This window comes from Opisthocomus hoazin, chromosome 6 (genome assembly GCF_030867145.1).
Source record: "Opisthocomus hoazin isolate bOpiHoa1 chromosome 6, bOpiHoa1.hap1, whole genome shotgun sequence".
In the NCBI taxonomy this organism is placed as follows: Eukaryota; Metazoa; Chordata; class Aves; order Opisthocomiformes; family Opisthocomidae; genus Opisthocomus; species Opisthocomus hoazin.
In genome coordinates this window covers 32,524,090-32,542,923 of record NC_134419.1, presented here as the reverse complement: position 1 = coordinate 32,542,923, position 18,834 = coordinate 32,524,090, and the positions used below count along the sequence as shown (strand labels likewise).

Sequence of the window (18,834 nt, the reverse complement as noted above, 5' to 3'; positions counted from 1 at the left end):
CTGCACCTGGGAAGGAACAACCCCATGCATCAGTACAGGCTTGGGGCGGACCTGCTGGAGAGCAGCTCTGCGGAGAGGGACCTGGGTGTGCTGGTGGACGACAGGTTGACCATGAGCCAGCAGCATGCCCTGGCTGCCAAGAAGGCCAATGGGATCCTGGGGTGCATCAAGAGGAGTGTGGCCAGCAGGGCGAGGGAGGTTCTCCTCCCCCTCTACTCTGCCCTAGTGAGGCCCCATCTGGAGTACTGTGTCCAGTGCTGGGCTCCCCAGTTCAAGAAAGATGAGGAGCTACTGGAGAGAGTCCAGCGGAGGGCTATGAGGATGAGGAGGGGACTGGAGCATCTCTCCTATGAGGAGAGGCTGAGGGAGCTGGGCTTGTTCAGCCTGGAGAAGAGAAGGCTGAGAGGGGACCTTAGAAATGCTTATAAATATCTGAAGGGTGGATGTCAGGAGGATGGGGCCAGACTCTTTTCAGTGGTGCCCAGCGACAGGACAAGGGGCAACGGGCACAAACTGAAGCTGAGGAAGTTCCAGCTGAACATGAGGAAGAACTTCTTCCCTCTGAGGGTGATGGAGCCCTGGCACAGGCTGCCCAGGGAGGTTGTGGAGTCTCCTTCTCTGGAGATATTCAAGACCCACCTGGACAAGGTGCTGTGCAGCCTGCTGTGGGTGACCCTGCTTCAGCAGGAGGGTTGGACTGAGTGACCCACAGAGGTCCCTTCCAACTCCAAAGAATCACAGAATGGTAGGGGTTGGAAGGGAATCACGCCTGTGTGTCATTCTGTGTGAAACCACGCATGCCAGTCTCCACGAACACCAGCCAAGCTTGAAAGCGTTTCAGTTATTTCGGGGGGTTTTGAGGGGGACAGCCAGCGCCGGAGGGGGATGACACCCGGCCATCCTGGGGCTCCCCGATCCTGACCTTTTCCCAGCTGCTCCCCCACGCCCCTTCCCCGGTCCCACCCTGCCACGGCCACCTCCCCGCACACTCCCGACATCTTCCTGGGGAAACTGAGGCATGGAGCGACCTTGGCAGGGTTGCTGGAGAGCCAAGATGCCGCTGCCAGGAGCAGCCGTGCAGCACTGCCTGTCCTTTGCCGTGCTCTCTGCCCCGGCCGGGATGCTCAACAGGTTTCTTGGGCTGGGGGCTCTCCAGCTCCAGGGGATGCAGCCTCTGAGTTACCAACTCCGGGTCTTGCAAGACCTCTATGCGCTGCAGGGCTTCTGCTGTGCAAGAGCAGTGCCCTGGCTAATAACAATAATAATAATAATGACACCAACAGTTGCAAAGCAGCACAACAACAAGAATAGTGCCCGGCCATGGCAAACTGGCCATGCCAGCTCCGAAGCAAGCCCCTCTCCCGCGGGAGGGAGGGGAGATGTCACACAGCACTTCCCAGTAGTCACCAAGCCAAAACCCTGGTGAAGACGATGCCCATGAGGTGCCCCCTCCTCCCAGCCCAGCCCCAACATCCCCAGTCAGGGGGAGACACTTGTACTGGGACCACCGCCGCGTCTCCACAGCCCAAACCCCGGCGCAGCCCCGTGCACCCACAGACTCTTGGGGACCGACGTACCAGGCTGTAACACCCCAGAGAGCATCCATGGGGACATCGGGGTGCACCGACCAAAGCCACCCCTGCCCAGACGCTCGCTGCGGGCAGCCCCCCAAGCCCCGGGGCCCCTCGGGGTCCATCTCCAGGCGGCCTTCGGGGCGTCAAGGGGCTGGCGGCCATGCCTGCGCGTCCCCTGCATCCGCCGCGCTGCCGGCCCGTTGCCATGGCAACGCTCTCCAGCCTCCGCCGCAGCATCCCGCCGGACCGGGGTACCGCACAGCCCCCTGCAAATCGTCCTTGGGTGTCCCCCCACACAACCAACAGCTGGGGGGCTTTTTCTGAGCAGAGGAGGGGTCTGGGGGCCAGGGAGGTGATGAAGAGCCACGGTGATGCTCTGCCCGTACGTAAGGGCGGCACAGAGGGGCAAAGCGAGACGCCAACGCCTCGGTTTTGGGGCAATGTCCAGACAAGGGTGGAATTTTTAAAACTCCACCGGGTACCGGAGGTGCTGCCGGAGGTGGGATGGACGGGCAAGGCTCGCAGGAGGTGTTGGGGCTACCGGGAACACGACGGCAGCGTGTGCCGGGGGCCGGGGGTTACGTATGGTTGGAAACCGGTATTCTTCACGAATGTCACTGGAAATCAAAAAGGAGGGAGAGAGGGAGGCCTTGCTCCGATGCCGGCACCAACCAAGGAGGAAAGCGTCGGCTTTTCTGCTGGATGGGAGCCGAAGCAGCCCACGGCATCTGGGCAGATGTGCCCCACGCAGCGCAGGGGCCTGCCCAGAATCGGGTGGACCAAAGCCGGGGCGGGGTGGGTAACGGAGGCAGTGGGATGGGCAAAGCCGGGTACCGAGGCGGGGAAGGTGGCTCCACTTGGGGTTGAACCGGGGCCGGGATGCGGCAGGGTCGTGTCCCCCTCCCCTCCCCCGATGCCGCAGGGAGGAACCGGGGATGCCCGGGATTGGGGAGGGGGGGCTCACCCAGCACGAAGTAAGGCAGCTCCGTGTTCTCCAGGTCATCCACCACCACCATCTCCCCGGGGAAATCGTTGCGGACAGAGAAGAGCAGCTTGGGCTCGGCGGCTGAAGGGCCGTGCATGATGCTGAGGTCGTTCTCCCGCAGGAAGGGCAGGGCCGACACCGTGATGCTCTTCAGCTTGCACTCCAGCTCCTTGCCCGCCGACTCCGACGCCGCTTCGGCGGGGCCGCTGCCCGCGGCCAGGCAGCAGCCGGCGAGCAGGGCGCACAGCCCGGCCAAGGCCATGGCGGAGCCCGGCGCCGCGCTCCCAGCGCCGGGAGGCCGGGCGGGCGGGAGGGCGGCGGCGGTGGCGGCGGCGGCGGCGGCGAGGGGCGGGGACGCGGGGCCCGGCGCCTCCCCGTGCGCCGCGGTTCGGCTCCGCTCGGGGCGGTTCGGCTCCTCTCGGAGGGGTTCGGCTCCTCCGCTCGGGGGGGTTCGGTTCCGCTCGGCCCGGTTCGGCTTCGCTCGTGGGGGTTCGGTTCCGCTCGGCTCTGCTCGGGGGCGTTCGGCTGCGCTCGGCTCCGCTCGGCGCGGTTCGGCTCCTCCACTCGGCGGGGCGGGAGGGGGGGGTTCGGCTCCGCTCGGCTCCTCCACTCGGCGGGGGGGGTTCAGCTCCGCTCAGGGGGCTTCGGCTCTGCTCGGCTCCTCAGGGTTCCCCGTTCCGCTCTGCTCGGCCCAGTTCGGCTCCACTTGGCGCGGTTCGGCTCCGCTCGGTTCCCCTCGGCCCGTTTTCCCCGACCCCGCGGCTCCCCCGCGTTTTCCCGCATCCCTGGAGAACCAGGAGCGGTGCCGGTGCTGCCCAGCCCGGCCCGGCCCCGGAGAGTAAGCGACAGGTACACGCACACACGCACCTGTCCCAGGGCAAATCGCAGGCCCCCACGGTCCCCGACCTCGGAAACCCCAGCAGAAGTCATGGACCTCCAAAATCCCAGACTTCCGAAATCCCAGCAGAAGTCCCAGACCCCCAAAGCTCCAGAAGTCACAGACCCCCAAAATCCCAGGCCTCCAAAACCCCAGAACTCCAAAGCCCGAAGAGAAGTTCCAGACTTCCAAAATCACAGACTTCCAAAATCCCAGCAGAAGTCCCAGACCTCCAAAATCCCAGACTTCCAAAATGCCAGACTTCCAAGGCCTTAGGAAAAGTTGCAGACCACCAAAATCCCAGACCTCCAAAATCCCAGCAGAAGTCATGGACCTCCAAAGCCCCAGACTTACAAAATCCCAGCAGAAGACCCAGACCTCCAAAATTCCAGACCTCCAAAGCCCTAGGAGAAGTCCCAGACCTCCAAAATCCCAGACTTCCAAAATGCCACACCTCCAAAATCCCAGCAGAAGTCATGGACCTCCAAAGCCCCAGGAGAAGTCACAGATCTTCAAAACCCCAGACCTCAGAAATCCCAGACTTCCAAAATCTCAGGTGAAGTCCCAGAACTCCAAAATCCCACACTTCCAAAGCCCCAGGAGAAGTCCCAGACCTCCAAATCACAGACCTTCAAAGCTCCAGCAGAAGTCCCAGACCTCCGAAGCCCTCCAGCCTGTAGGTTTTGGAAAAACCCCCAAAGACACTGGGAGCGCAAGGGCCAGCCCCAATCCTGCTGGTTCATTTCTGCGCTGGGTGCTTCTCATTTTTGCTCCAAGCAAGCTCAGAGCCGCGCCGACAGCTTGCCCGAGCGCCCAGCCAGCGGGGAGACACCCGCGGCTCTGCAGCCCCAACGCTCCGAGGGTGAAAGTTCTCCCCTGCCAGCGCGGGACGGAAGGCCCAGGCCCCACCGCGGCACAGACATGCGGCCATGCCGCTCTGGTTTTCCCCCTTGGCTGATACGTGGGGAGCAGAGGGGTGCGGTGGCATTGCTGCCCTGGAAGCGGGGAGATCCCATCCTTGGGAGGATCCCACCTTTGTGTGGGGATCCCATCCTTGGGGAGGATCCCATCTTTGCGTGGGGATCCCACCCTTGTGTTGGGATCCCATCCTTGGTGGGGAGATCCCACCCTTGGTGGGGGGCGGAATCTCATCCTTCTGCAGGGGATCCCATTCTTGTTGGGAAGGATTCCACCCTTGTGTGGGGGGATCCCACCCTTGGGGGGGGGGGGGGATCCCATCTATATGGCAGGGATCCCATCCTTGTGTGAGGATCCCATCCTTGTGTGGGGGGGATCCCATCCTTCTGCGGGGTGGGGGGGATGCCATCCTTCTGCGGGGCACGGTCCATCCCGCCTGGCCCCTCCCACACACAGCCAATAAGCGTCCCTTCGGAAAAAAATCTTGCTTTTTGTTTTTGTTTTTTTTCTTGCAGACACCCCCCCCCCCCTCGCCACGCAGCAGCTGCAGGGCTTTCCCCACATCCCTCTGCCACTAGCGCCGACCACGAAGCCCCCAGCGAGGGGTCACCGCTGTGCCCCGACCACGCCGAGCCTTCCCCCAGACCCCTTTCTGCTTCAGCCCAACCCTCCCAGTTACCCGCTGCCTTTCGGGGAGGAAAAACCCCACGCTCGCCAGAAATTACCCATTTCCAACGCCAGCCTCGTTAAGAACCAGCACCGAGCACATAACGGCGTGTTGGGAAGTCAGCTCGTCGGGCAGCGCCGTCGCCCGCCAGCACCAGTCAAAAAATGATAAAAATCAAGAAAAATGAGCAGCAGCGTTTTGTGCGATGGGGCACAGCCCTCGCTTCGGGGGGGCACAGGGAAACCCCCTTGGGAGGGCCCCCACCAGCCCCTTTCCCTGCTCCTCTTTCTCCCAGGGGACACAAACTCCCCCAAAGGAGGTTTTTTTGGCTGAAAAACCAACGAGGTGCAGCTGCGCTGGTGGAGGGGTGGCCAAGGGGGTCCCTTCAGACCCCACTTGGAAGCGGGGTGCATCCGAGGGCGACACCCCACACCCCACGGAGAGCAGCAGGCACGGGGCGTGAGAAGGAGGCGTGAATAACACGTAAAGAAAAATTAAATATTAAAGAAAAACGGCAGAGAGCGGCAAACCCGAACCTCGTTAATCATTTACCGGTGCTGGCGGTGTAACTGGGCACGGGCCACGATCCCGGCGGACGCCTCGACGCAGCGACCCCGCCCTGGCGCTGCCCCCACGCGTGTCCCCTCCCTCTCCCCCCGCAGCCTTTCCGCGGGGACCGGGAGGAGGGAGGCCAAAGCCCGGGGGGGGCTCGGCAGCCCCCCGCGGCTGTGCGGGCCGAGCGCCCACGGCCCGCGACCTCCGCTCCCATCCACGCGTGTCCCCCGCCGAGCCGCTCCGCGGCGCCCCGGCCCTCCCCGCCGCCAGGCGCGCCGCCGCCAATGGGAAGGCGCGGGGAGGCCGGCGGCGCCTTTTATTGGCTGCCTCCCCTGCATATATCAACGGGCGGCGGCAGCGGCGGCGGCGCCCGCGGAGCGCGGCGGGACCCGGGAGCGGCACCGGGAGCGGCACCGGGAGCGGCACCGGGAGCGGCACCGGGAGCGGCACCGGGAGCCCGATCGCGGTCGGGGTATGCTGGCGGGGCCCCCGGGGGCCTCCTGCCCGCCCGGCGATGGGGCGGCGCGGGACGGCAGTGGGGCGGCGGCGGCGGGGCCGCAACCGGTGCCGCTGAAGCGGAGCGGGGCGGAAGGGGACGGGACGGAGTAGGCGGCCGGTGCCCCGTCAGTGCTGAGCGGGAGGCTGGGGTAAGTCCGCGGGGTCGGGGGTGGGAGGGGTGGTAGGACGGGGTGAGGCGGCGCGGGGATGCCACCGGCCGGCGGGATGGCGGGGAGGGAACCGGAGATCCCGGGGACGGTGCTCGGCGGCGGAGAGGCTCGGCTTGGTCGCCTCCCTGTGACCTTGGTCCGAGTCGCTTCCCCCTGCTCCGGGCTCTGCTTCGCGGCCGCCCCGGTGAGGACGGGGGCAGGGGAAGGCAGCGGGACCCGCCCGGGTGCGGGGTCCGGGGGCCCGGTGGAACCGGGCTCTGGCAGGCTGCCGGGGTAAGCGAGCTGCCGGGGGGGGCTGGAAACCCACCGGGATGGCTGGAAACCCGCCGGCTCCGGGGGGGATCCCGGTGGGAGATACCCCGGGAAGAGAGACCCCCTCCCCATCCCCCCGGAACGCTCGAACGCGCCCTTCCCTGCCTCTCCCGGGGGGGGGGGGGGGGGGGTGTGTGGTTCCCCGCTTGCCGCTGCCCCCCGAGGCGGCCCGGGCTGCGGGGCCGGTGGGACCTGCCGGCAGATGTCAGTGTCCCCCCTCCTTCGGCAGCCCGGAGGGTCCCTGGCAGCCCCGGAGATCCTCCCCCCTCCCCCAAAAAAAAGGCTTTGGTGGGGGGGTTCGGCAGCAGCTCGCAGACCTGGAGAGCAGGGGGAAACGCGGGGGTGACCCCACTCCGGCACCCCAAATCTCCTCCTGGTTCTCTGCCCAGCGCCAGCCACCCGCACCGCCTTATTTACCCTGTGCTGCTACTCATCATCATCGCTGCCCACCGTGACGCTTGTCACCCCTGCGTGAGGCTGGGACTCGGCTTGCTCTGCCAGCAGGGTCCCTCGGGTCGGGGGGGGAGGGGGGGCTGCAGGGATGCTCTCACACGTGGGGTGCTCTCCCCCAGCCCCACAGACCCGTCTGCGGGGATGCCGTGGGCCGAGAGCTGAGCCTGGGGCGGGGGGATGCTGTTACTGGGGGTTGGGGGGGCGGGAGTTATATTTGCACATTGCTCTTTTTGGAGCCTTTCCGCCCGTGGGTGCGAAAGCCTCGGGTGAGCAAAGCCAGAGGGCAGAACACACGGCACCGCTGCGACGCGGCGCGCGCAGCCGCCGTCTCCCCCGACGGCCACCCAGGCTTCGTCTCATCTGATGGCTGATGCGAATCCTTAGCTTCCCCGAGTCCTGGGATTCTCTGCTCTTTCCCTTCGCTCTCACCTCCAAGCGTTTTGCTCTTTGGGATGTGAAGAAAAGCTAATAAATGGAACCCAAGCCACCGAGCCTTGCAGGTTTTTAAACCAGTCTGAGGAGCTGGGGAGGGGGGAGCCAACGGCTCAAAGCCGCTTGGTGATAGCGACCGGACGGCGGTTTCGCAGGAGCCTGGGGAGAATCGGTTGGCAGCCACCAGTGCGATCCCCAGCGCTGCTGCCCGGGCAGGCTCCGAGGTGGCTGTCCCCACGCTGGCTGGCCAGAGCCGTGTCTCCACCGGCCGGGTGCCAGGCGGCTGACAGCACCCCGCCGTGCCCGCTTCGCCAGCGATTACCGCGCCGCTGCCGCTCCAGCAGTGCCTGGCTCGCTCTCTTAATTACCCCCGCAGATCGATGAGGCCCCGGCGCTTCCTCGGGAGCGTGCGGACGCCAGCCCGGCACCGCGCCGGGAGCTGCTCGTCGCAAACCGCGACGGAGCAGGGAGGGCAAGAGGAGGCCCTCGAAGCTTGCGGTGGCTCCGGAGCCAATGGGTTGAGCATCCTGCAGGATTGAGCCCTGCCTGTCCCCGGGAGCGCGAGCGGCAGGGCAAGAGGTGCCCTGGGCGCCCACGAGAATTCACATAAGCGCGATTCAGCTGAGTCAACCCACTTCAGAAACTAAACTGCACTTAGCCTCTGCCCAGACTCTTTTTAAGTGACCTTAATTTGATAAAGCTTCCTCAGGTTTCCTGAGAAGGTGACTCAGTCGCCAAGCCTGACGTTCATTCCCACTTCAAGGCATCCACGGGGAGCTCGAGACCCATCCCCGTCGCTCCCTGCTCCTGCCATGCCCCCCCGGGGACCAGGTGCCGGAGGCTGGACATGTCCCACAGCGCGGCCACTAACACGTATCGCCCTGCCTGGCGCGGCTTTTGCTCCCGGCTTCAGCTCGGCGTTTACACGGGGCAGTGCTGGAGCCCACCTGAGTCCCATGCTTCCCAGCGAACACCACTGCAGCCTCCTCCCACCGCACTCTTCGCACTTTGCGTATCTCCAGAGCTGCGCTCCCGCAGCATGGAAGGGCAGAAATCAATGTTCATGTCCCTGACAATTAGCTAACATCTTAATTATCGAACTCGGTCAGCCCCAAGGGCAGCAGGGAAAGGCTTTTGCAGCTCGCCGGGCGCTTGGGTGTCCCCATCCAAACCTCCCTCCGATCTCTGGAACCATTTTGGATGCAGACACCCCCCCGGCAGAAGCAGCCCCGCCGCCATCTCAAGGGTGGGAGGGCATCGCTAGAAATCCCAACAAGCCGTTTTTAAGATGCAGCTGGTGACGAGTCGGAGTCTGGGCCGTGCGTCGGCCATCACCAGAGGCACGGGGACGCGGAGGGCTGCAACGACATCAGGACGACTGGGCCAGGAAGGAGGTTGTAGCCCTGGGAAAGTTTGCCAAGAATATTTGCATTGGCACTCTTCTTCTTCCTTCGCTTGAAGGTTTTTATAGAAGGGGAAAGGGAAAAAAATAAATAAAAAAAAAATTAACAAGCTGGAAGTTTTCCAACTTTTGTGATGCAAAACCCTAAATCAAAGAAAAAAAAAAAAGAGTAGTCAGATGCTTCTCATCAAACCTTCATTCTTTCGGATCAAGGAAAAGTGATTAGAAAGTTATTTCCAGCTCTGGTAGTAAGGTCAAGGGGGGTTACTCGTTTCCAAAGGGTTTCCAGAGCATCCCAGGAAGATGCTGGCGGAGGTGCGCCCCGATCGCCCCCAACCCTGCCGAGCAGCGGCAGCAGCCCCCCAACAAAACCAGAACCCCCCCCCCTCCTTGCAGCTGTGTGGACTACAAGGAGCTATCGCAATTTCTATTTGCTATCACCCCCGATCGATACGAGCAAAATAAATGAGCCCAGCGAACGGCGGTGGGGGGAAGTCGCTCCTTGGGGGCGAGCTCGCCATGCAGCCCCCGCGCAGGCCCTCCTGCCCGCCGCAGCTCACCCATTCCTGGCCTGGCTTGGGGCTTCAGGGCATCTGTTGGCAAGGATGCCGGCGTGCGTCAGCGCCCGTCCCCGAGCAGGCTCCGAGGTGTCGGCATGCACGGTGTAAATAAGAGGCAGGTGTAAATAAGAGCTCGTTTAGCAAAGCTGGAAACTGCACCGCTGTGAGGGACTCCACACGCCAGGAGGGGACCTTGGCTGTGTTTGCACCAGCCAAGCGCTGGAAATATACCCAATTCTGAGCATTTTCATTGCTCTGTAGTAAAAGAGGAGGTGGCCAGAAGGAAACGTCTCATGTTCAGCCGTGAATCTTAGAATAAGCTCCCCGGGGAAGGCGGCAGAGCGGGCTGAAGTGGTTTCTAGCTGGTCTGGGCACCGCAGCCCAAGGGAAGGGGTGGCCCGAAGTGGCTCCATCCCTATAACATCTGTCCCCCGTGATGGTCGCCCAGAAGAGGTTTGCTGCCTTGAGCAGCAGAGCTGGGAGGGGAGGTGGGAGAGGGCGTTCGGAGGGGAAGGGCAGCACGGGGAGCCCCTCTTGGGGAAGGCGCCTTGGGGTGCCCCGCGTGGTGGTGGCACGGGGCTGGTTGGTGCTGGTGCTGGTGTCCCCCCCCCCAAAAGAAAACATCCCCTCCATGGTTTGAATCAAAGGAAGGATGCTTCCACGTCCTCCTGATTTACACCAGGAATGCCTCGGGGCGGGCAGCGGGGTGTCTGGTGCAAGACTGTCAATGCCACAAGCAGAGCGTTCCCATGAGCAGGGTTTAGAAAGATGCTGCTCTCGCCTCGGGAGTGCTGCTTTCCTCCCTATCACAGAGGGCTTAGCCCATGGTCAGCATCTAAACCATCCACAGGGTCTGCTGCCCAGCCCTGGCTCCCACCATGCCCTCCTGGGCACGGCAGCTTGTCCCAGCTCCCCGGCTCACCCCATACAGGGCAGCAGCGGGACCCACTGCTCCCACGGCAAGGAGCCGGGAGGGTTTAATCCTGAGCCTCGAGTGCTCCTGCAGTCCCTAGGCCACCTCAATTTTAATTGCATCCGTGGACATTGCTGGGGAGGAGAGAAAGGTGCTCGCCTGCTTCAGACAGCCGCGGCATCCCGGCTGCCTGCTCCCCCCCGGGCCAGCTTCCGGTGCAGGCCGGGAAGAAGCAGGCAGGGAGGATTCCAGAGCAGCCAAAGTGCCTCAGCTGCTCAGCCATCACCCATCACTCAGCACGTGGCAGTGCACGAGCAGCTCCGGCAGCATCCAGCGTCAGGTCCTGCCACATTTCAGGGCCCTTCCAACACTCGAAGTGTGGGGTGAGGAAACCAGCCCGACACCGCTTTTGGGTCAGGATTTGGCCACGTCGTGGCCATGGGGGACTCCACGTGCTAGGAGCAGGAGGCAGCGACCAGGGTGTTACGTGGCTGCCTGCAAGGCTGGGAGAAACCAGGGTGACACACAGAAAAAAAACAGCGCGTGGGGGACAGAAAAAAACCCTGCCTGCTGCTCCTGCCTGCCCCGCTGCCCCGGCACCCCCAACCTGGTGATGCGAAAATCTCAGCTTTTGCTTAAAATTAACAGGGCCCCGGCCTCGAGGGCTGAGTGAGAAGCTGAGAAAGCGTAATCAAAGTGCACCCTTACGGGTTCAAAAATAGAAGAGAGGGAGAAAAAAAAAAAAGTTAAAAAAATAGTAATACGTGTTAAAGCGCGTATGATTCATCTGGCAAAGCCCCGTTCAGCAGAACGCGGGGCTGGCGTGCGCTCGGCAGGGGCGAGCGTTTGGGTGCCAGGCCCCCACCAGCTATCATCCCAGAATAAAAATCACCTCCCCTGGAAGCACTGCGGTGATGGGGGCCCTGGTTTTAGGCAAACAGCTCTCGCTGCCCATCAGGACACCTCGCCTCGCCCCAGACCTTGCAGCTCCCCGTCTGTCTCCCACCTTCACCGGCAAATGCAGGCTCTGGCCCCGGGGCCGCTGCTCCCAGCAAAGCTCCCTCTGTGCTCCCACAGACAACTGCCACGCTGGGCTACAGCAGCGGAAAGGTCTTGGCTGGAGATAAGTGCCAATTGCATTTAAAACACCACCAGAATCAGCCCAGCCAGCCTTGGGGGTGGACATCCATCCATCCACCCACCCATCCACCCATCATCTCAGCCACCGGCAGGACACAAAGTCTAACACCAGCTCCAAGCAGCTCAGCCCATACCTAGAGAAGGTCATTTTTTCCAGGTCCCCAGGCTTATTATTTTAGCCTCTCCTAAAACAAGCAGCACGAGCTCGTGAGGGGAATCCGCAAAGCGCAGGGCGCAGAGGCATCCCGCTGGCCCCGCCACACGGGCACCCCGAAGAAGCAAGCTTCTCTCACCGGGCTGATGCACGGCAGAGAAAAACCTAAAGAAAAAGCCAGAAATTTCTCAAACAGGCACTAGCCAGGATTTTGTTTAACTTTGGCAGCAGCCAGCACCCTCACCCTATAAACTCTTCCCTCCTGCGGCACAGCCGGACCGTGCCGGACGTGCGGCTCTCCCCGCAGCACAGCTTTCCCTTCATCAGCATCCCAGCAGCCTCTCCCCAGAGCAAATCCCGCTCTCCCTTAGCTCGAGGTTGATATGTCCCTGCGGCTCTGGCCCTGCCTGGCACCTCACGCTCTCCCCGCGGTGCCGTTGCAGGGCAGGGCTGACCCAGAGGATCGCTGCGGGGTGAGAGAATGAAGAAGCCGGCCAGGCAGCAGCAGGATGGGGCGGCAGGACCTCCGGCGTGCTGACGGGCCCCGGCCGATGCTCCCGTGGCCGCTGGCCCTCCTGGCCCTGAGCACGTGCTGTGGCTGGGGGGTGGCTGGCGGGGCGGACGGCACGGTGCCCCAGCAGCATGCCGCCCCCGCGACCCCTTCCTCCTCATCCTCCTCTTCCTCCGGCCGGGCGCCCCTCGACTGGCTCCTCACCGACCGGGGACCCTTCTACCGAGCCCAGGAGTACGTGGACTTCATGGAGCGCTACCGGCAGGGTTTCACCACCAGGTATAGGATCTACAGGTGAGCGGCCATGGGTGCCCCGGGAGGGAGCTGCGGGGTGGGGGGCTGCGGGGGGAGCGGGGACGGACCTGCTTTAATCCGCAGGAGCAGGGCCCCGTGTGCGGGAGGAGGCGGTGGGTGGCTGTGTGCGAGATGCTGCTTTCCCGGGGAATATAACAGCAGCCCCCCCAAGATGCTCGTGGCATGGGTGGGATGGGCTCCGGGCAGGATTTGCCCCGAGTCAGGAGCGATGCGGTGGGCAGGCTGACATGAGATCAGTCCCAACGGTGGGAGGCACGGAGGGATGCTCCTCTGCCTTTCTGCCATGCACAAAGACACCGAATTACCGAGCCTGCCCGGGATGCTGCTGGGGCTCGTGAAAAACCACCCTGACCAACCCCCCGGCACGTCCCCAGTGCCGTCGCCCCACAGACTGCGGCAGCGGGATGCTGCACGCGGGGGGGATGATGCTGGAGGGGGTTTCTTGACAGCAGAGAACCAGGTTCGGCAGCGGCACGGTCCACCGACCCCAGCAAAGGGCCACCCCATGACAGCCACCATGGGAAACCCGCTCCACTGCCTCCCGGCGCTAATTGGGGCTGTCACCTCCCACTAACGAGCCCTCTTCCCTTCCTCTCCTCGCTGGTGCCAGACCCCGGGGGTTTCCAGCAGCTGAGCGAAGCCCGGCCGGTGCCTCCCTGGGGAGCTGACGTGGGTGCCAGGATGGCAGCCTTGTTACGCAGCCTGCCCCCCCCCCAGAGAGCTCCTCTCCCCCCCTCGCCCCTTTCCTACGCACCGACGCTGCCACGCGTCCTCCAGGGATGCTGCCAGTGGTGGTGGGACGGGAAGGAGCAGCCACAGGGACAGCAGCCGGCTCGCACCTCCTCCACGATGGAGAACCCTCTAGCATCCTTGGGGCTTGCTCTGCCCGTGGGGTGGGATGGGGGGAACTGGTGCAGGCCTCCCGGCCCCAGTACCCAGGGAACGTGCGTGGAAGGGGAGAGGCAGCATCCCCCTCTCCCTCAACCCCCAGCTCCACTCCTGGCCCCAGCATCCCACTTTCTGAGCCCCAAAATCACGATGCGAGGCCACCCAGCACCCACCGAGCCCCCCAGCTGCTTTGCACCCATCCACCCCTCCCTCTTCTTCCCTCTCCTGCCTTTCCCAACCCGCCCTAATTAAGCTGTCTGAAAGCCACCGCCTGGTTTTAATTAGAGCCAAATGCCAAAGATGAGGCTGACATCGGCAGCCCGAGGCAGCGGCAGGCTGGGGGCTCCCCTCTGGGGCCGGTGGGGGGGACACGGTCACAGCCTCGGGGGGCTACGAGGGGACCCACCACCAACCCCACCTCGTCCCAGCGCCTCCAGCTTCCTACAAAACGCTGCCAATGCTTAAAACCTTGAAACCCCCCCCCAGACGTCAGATTTTCACCTGGATAGGGATGGGGATGGAGGATGGATGGAGCAGGCTGGAAAAGGCTCTGGCCCTGTGATTAATGCCCGCCGGAGGTGCCTGAATAATCAATGTCGGTCATCTCCGTCGCTCGTAGCTCGTTATTGCCATCGATGGCTTAGGGAGGGGTGATGCTTTCGTTCCGGCTGCATCTGTAGCTGGCGAGCGTGGGTAGCGGGTCGGTCACCTCCGCCGTGGTGACGGGGAGGTCGGGATGGTCCCGACGGGAGTTTTTCCACCTACCGATCCCCTGCCCCAAGGTAGACACTGGGGACAGTGCTGCCGTGGCGCGGCTGGACCGGCTTCGAACCCTCTCCCCACCGCCGCTCTCCTCCCGCAGGGAGTTCGCTCGCTGGAAGGTGAATAATTTGGCCTTGGAGAGGAAAGACTTCTTCAGCCTGCCGCTCCCCCTGGCCCCCGAATTCATCCGCAACATCCGTCTGCTGGGACGCCGGCCCAGCCCCCAGCAGATCACCGACAGCCTCATCAAAAAGTATGGGACCCACTTCTTGCTCGCCGCCACGCTGGGAGGTGAGTGCCGGCGGGTGCTCCCCCCCCTTCCACCCCCTCCTCCAGGGTGGCAAAATAATCACCGCGGGAGAAGGACGGCCAAGAAGGGGGGGGGGAGTGGGGGGAAGCCCAGCAGCCCCCCAAAAGCATCGCCTGTCCCCCCAGGAGAGGAGTCCCTGACCATTTTTGTGGACAAGCGCAAGCTGAGCCGGAGGGCAGAGCCCACCGGGGGGGCTGGGAACAGCTCGGGGGTCTCGCTGGAGACCCTCCACCAGCTGGCAGCCTCCTACTTCATCGACCGAGAGAGCACGCTGCGCCGGCTCCACCACATCCAGATTGCCACGGCTGCCATCAAGGTAGGCGAGGGAGGGGGCAGCAGGGGGGGACAGCAGCCCCTCGGAGCGAGCCGGGACCCCCGAGCAGCATCACGCCCTGGGGAGGGGATGGTGGAGCGGGCAAAGTTCGCCGTCCGCCTTATTTATGGGAAATTGGGCGCGCTAACGAAGGCACGTTTTTCAGCGGGCTGCAGGCAGGGCTGCCGCCTGTCAGCGAGCCAATTAGCAGGCAATTAGTTCTCCTCTCCGAGCACCGCCTTGCGACGGGGAGCGGGGCGCGGCGAGCCTGGCCGGGGGTTACCTGCAGCACTTCTGGCGGGGTGGCACGCACCCCGGCTCCCCTCCCATGTCCCTGACCCTGGTCCCCCGCCTCCTTAGGTGACCGAAACGCGGACGGGGCCGCTTGGCTGCAGCAACTACGACAACCTGGACTCGGTCAGCTCTGTCCTGGTGCAGAGCCCCGAGAACAAAGTGCAGCTCCAAGGTAGGGCTGGGCGGGTGGGGACGTGGCGATGGGCAAGTGCCACTGTGGGATGCTCGTGGCGCGGGGGGACGATGCGTAGGGGAGGATGCTGGCTCGATATGCTGCTTTTAATTTAAGGGCTGGGGGAGGAGAGAGGATGGAAACGATCAGAACCGGGCAGGATGAGGTTGTTGCTCGTCTGCCAAGAGGAGCCAAGATCGATGGAGAGCCCAGACAAGCGGCTCCACGGCAAATTGCTATGAAGACCAGGCGAGGGTGGGAGCGCAGGGAGGGGGGAGGCTCGCTCCCTCCTCGCCCGGGCAACGTTCGCGAGGGTCCCTGACGCTCTCGGGGCTGCCTCCCGCCCGCAGGGCTGCAGACGGTGCTCCCCCCGTACCTACGGGAGCGGTTCGTGGCGGCCGCCCTCAGCTACATCGCCTGCAGCTCGGCCGGGGAGCTGGTGTGCCGACGGAGCGACTGCCGCTGCCAGTGCCAGCCCCCCTTCCCCCGCTGCAACTGCCCCGAGGCCGACGTCCAGGCGCTGGAGAGCAGCCTGGCGCAGCTCCGGCGAGCCTGGGAGAGCCACCACGGCCAGTTCGAGGAGTCAGGTGAGACCCATGAGACCCCACCAAGCATCTCCAACCCCACCAAGCATCACCATCCCTGGCCGCCCCTCCTCTGGGAGCAGCCCAGGCTGGGTGGTGGGGCTCCAGGGTGGTCATCTCACCATGAAGACCTGAGAGCCCGGCCGGAGGGTGGTTGGCTCCAGCCCCACCTTCACCGCTTGCTCTCTTGGGTCTGCTGATGCCATCTCTGTCCCCTGCAGAGGAGTTTCAGGCCCTGGTGAAGAGGCTCCCCGGGGACCGTTTCCTGAACAGGACGGCCATCTCCCACTTCTGGGCCATGGACCTGGATGTTCAGCATCGCTACCAGCAGCTGGGCACCAGCCTGAAGCTGCTCTCCAGGAAAACCCACCGACTCATCCGGCGGCTCTTCAACCTCAGCAAACGCTGCCACCGGCAACCTCACTTCAAGCTGCCGAAGGAGAGGTAGGGTCCCACACCGGGGACACCAGTTGGACCCCTGAGGGGGGCTCAGGCCCACCACCCACCTCCCCGTGGCTGGGGCTGGGGGAGCTCCCGCCTAGATGGAGGGATGCCCGGCGGTGACCACATCACTCTGGAATGTGGTCCTGAGAGGTTGGGTCCAAACCGGGAGGTGGAAAGAGGGGCTCGGTTCATGGTGGGGCCACCAGTGGTGCAGAAAAACAAACACAAGGTGGGCAGCTCTTCCGTCCCTAGGGAAATTCAGTCACGCCCCGAAAGATGCCATGTAAGCATCTCTTCTCCACCAGGTCCCTCCCTTACTGGTGGAGCCGCGCGCAGTCACTCCTCTACTGCAGTGAAACCACCGTGCCTGGGACCTTCCTGGAAGAAAGCCGCAGCTGCACGTGTCCCTCCGACCAGCCCTCCTGCCAGGGGTCCATACCGTGTGCCTTGGGCGAGGGCCCAGCCTGTGCCAGCTGTGCCGAGGACAACAGCACCCGCTGCGGGACCTGCAACCATGGCTACGTGCTCACCCAGGGCTTCTGCCGCCCCGAGGTGGCCGACTCGCTGGAGCACTACCTGGGGCTGGAGACGGACCTGCAGGACTTGGAGCTCAAGTACCTCCTGCAGAAACGGGACAGCCGCATCGAGGTGCACTCTATCTTCATCAGCAACGACATGCGCCTGGGGAACTGGTTTGACCCCTCCTGGAGGAAGCGCATGCTCTTGACCCTGAAGAGCAACAAGTACAAGCCCGGGCTGGTTCACGTGATGTTGGCCCTCTCCCTGCAGATCTGCCTCACCAAGAACAGCACGCTGGAGCCCGTCATGGCCATCTACGTCAACCCCTTCGGGGGAAGCCACTCGGAGAGTTGGTTCATGCCCATCAATGAGGGCAGCTTCCCAGACTGGGAAAGGACTAACGTAGATGCCTCTGCCCAGTGCCAAAACTGGACGCTCACCTTGGGCAACAAGTGGAAGACCTTCTTTGAAACGGTCCATGTCTACTTGCGGAGCCGCATCAAGTCTCTGGACAACAGCTCCAATGAGACAATCTACTACGAACCCTTGGAGATGGCAGATCCCTCCAAGAACCTGGGGTACATGAAAATCAACAGCTTGCAAGTCTTCGGCTACAGCCTGCCCTTTGAACCAGACGCTATTCGGGACCTGATCCTCCAGCTGGACTACCCCTACACCCAGGGCTCCCAGGACTCAGCCATGCTCCAGCTGTTGGAGATCAGGGACCGGGTGAACAGGTTGTCACCCCCTGGCAAAACCCGCCTCGACCTCTTCACTTGCTTGCTCCGCCACAGGCTCAAGTTGGCCAACAACGAGGTGGCAAGGATCCAGTCCTCCTTGAGGGCCTTCAACGCCAAGCTGCCCAACGCGGTGGAGCAGGAGACGGGCAAGCTGTGCAGCTAACACCAGGAGCTGCTCAGATCTTGGAGCGAGGCGGCCAGGAGAAAGGACTCCCCCAATAACCACCCTAAAAAAATGAAATCAAGGCCTTACCTTAGTGCCAACTGCGTGCTTCCATGGTACATCCAGCGACTGGCCAAAGAGACACAGGGCTCGAGCAAACGGAGGACACCAGCAGGACTATGCAGGAGGGACGGCTCGCACAGCACAGACTGGCTCCCAGCACGGGGACGATGCCAGCACGGTGACCCCACGGCGCGCCTTTCGCTCAAGCACCGGTGGCTGGGGGAACGTGCCAATGGCCGAGGAGGGATGTGGCTCGGCTGGAGGCAGCTGCTGGCCCCCATGGAGCAGATGCTGAACCCGCCATGAGGTTCCTCCAGCGGCGGTCTCCTCGGCGCCCCAACTTTTGTAGTCTTTTTAAGAGAGGTTTCTACTGGCGCCTTCGCTTTCGCATCCCCCGCGACCCTTCCCGCGGCCGTGCCCTCGCACGCAGCGTGGGGAGGGACCATGCCGCAGGCCCCCGAGATGCAGCAGATCTCCCCCGGGGCCTCGTGCCCGCTGCGGTACCAAGGCTTCGTCACCCCTTGCGTGGGCAAGGACCTGGCACCCGCCCCGTGGATGCTGCCACCACAGATGCCAGCGGAGATCTCTGGGCTGCAATTCCTTTAAAAAAAAAAAAAAAAAAAAAGGAAAGAAACCTAAAAGAAAAGAAAAGGGAAAAAAAAAAAGTTTTATTTATGTATTTATTTATTTGTTTTGTTTGGGAGGGGGTTTTTTAAGCCTATTTATTTGGGGAGGGACTTTTCTTGTCAGTGGCTCCAGCCAAGAGACATCTTAGTAAAATGTATCTGTTTAATATATTTTTTAAAAAATGCCTTTTTTGAGCAAAAGAGCAACCAAAAACAACTGGGAGGAAAAAAGAAAAAGAAAAGAACAGCTACTGTCATCTCTGGCCCTGGCTTTTCCCTTGCTGGGTGGCAGGAGGGGATGACAAGGAGGCTCCTGCACGTGCTCAGCCACCGTGTCCCCGCACCAGCTGGATTTTAGCTGAGCCTCCCGAGGAGGGGAGATGCCAGCAGGAGTGGGCTGGCCATCTGTCTCCTGCCCAGGTCTTCATTAACTCGGGGGTATGGCTCATTAGGACCATTAGATGTGCCTGGAGACAGGGAGGGATCCCAGGGAGGTGCCTGGAGCAGATGCTCCCCGAGC

The 18,834-nt window shown here is 63.1% G+C and overlaps 2 protein-coding genes across 6 annotated transcripts in view; one reads left to right on the top strand and one right to left on the bottom strand.

Annotated features, from left to right (window-relative positions):
• The window catches only part of ASTN1 (astrotactin 1), a 58,182-nt gene extending 55,329 nt beyond the window's left edge, over positions 1–2,853 (bottom strand). For 3 of the 4 annotated variants that reach the window (XM_075422606.1, XM_075422607.1, XM_075422608.1), the window contains exon 1: positions 2,539–2,853. In XM_075422606.1, the coding sequence (XP_075278721.1) occupies positions 2,539–2,821 (283 nt within the window). In that variant the 5' untranslated portion in view covers positions 2,822–2,853. The remainder of the gene's footprint in view (positions 1–2,538) is intronic. The other variant, XM_075422609.1, reaches the window with a different exon arrangement.
• Positions 2,854–5,960: 3,107 nt separating this feature from the next.
• BRINP2 (BMP/retinoic acid inducible neural specific 2) lies at positions 5,961–18,504 on the top strand. 2 transcript variants are annotated; one of them, XM_075422605.1, is made up of 8 exons: positions 5,961–6,223; positions 12,054–12,400; positions 14,187–14,377; positions 14,522–14,712; positions 15,070–15,175; positions 15,526–15,762; positions 15,981–16,203; positions 16,509–18,504. In XM_075422605.1, the coding sequence occupies exons 2-8, from the start codon at positions 12,120–12,122 to the stop codon at positions 17,623–17,625; spliced, it is 2,346 nt and encodes a 781-aa protein (XP_075278720.1). In that variant the 5' UTR covers positions 5,961–6,223; positions 12,054–12,119; the 3' UTR covers positions 17,626–18,504. The 2 variants fall into 2 exon arrangements, with proteins under 2 accessions (XP_075278720.1, XP_075278719.1); XM_075422604.1 differs by having other exon boundaries at positions 12,054–12,415.
• The last annotated feature ends 330 nt before the right edge of the window (positions 18,505–18,834 follow it).

What these genes read in the sequence shown, in the direction of transcription:
- BRINP2 (XM_075422604.1), top strand. Translation starts at nt 12,120, where the DNA reads ATGGGGCGGCAGGACCTCCGGCGTGCTGACGGGCCCCGGCCGATGCTC. An exon ending in GCTCGCCGCCACGCTGGGAG is followed by an intron (nt 14,378 to 14,521) that starts GTGAGTGCCGGC and finishes CTGTCCCCCCAG; the next exon opens with GAGAGGAGTCCCTGACCATT. An exon ending in CGGCCAGTTCGAGGAGTCAG is followed by an intron (nt 15,763 to 15,980) that starts GTGAGACCCATG and finishes TGTCCCCTGCAG; the next exon opens with AGGAGTTTCAGGCCCTGGTG.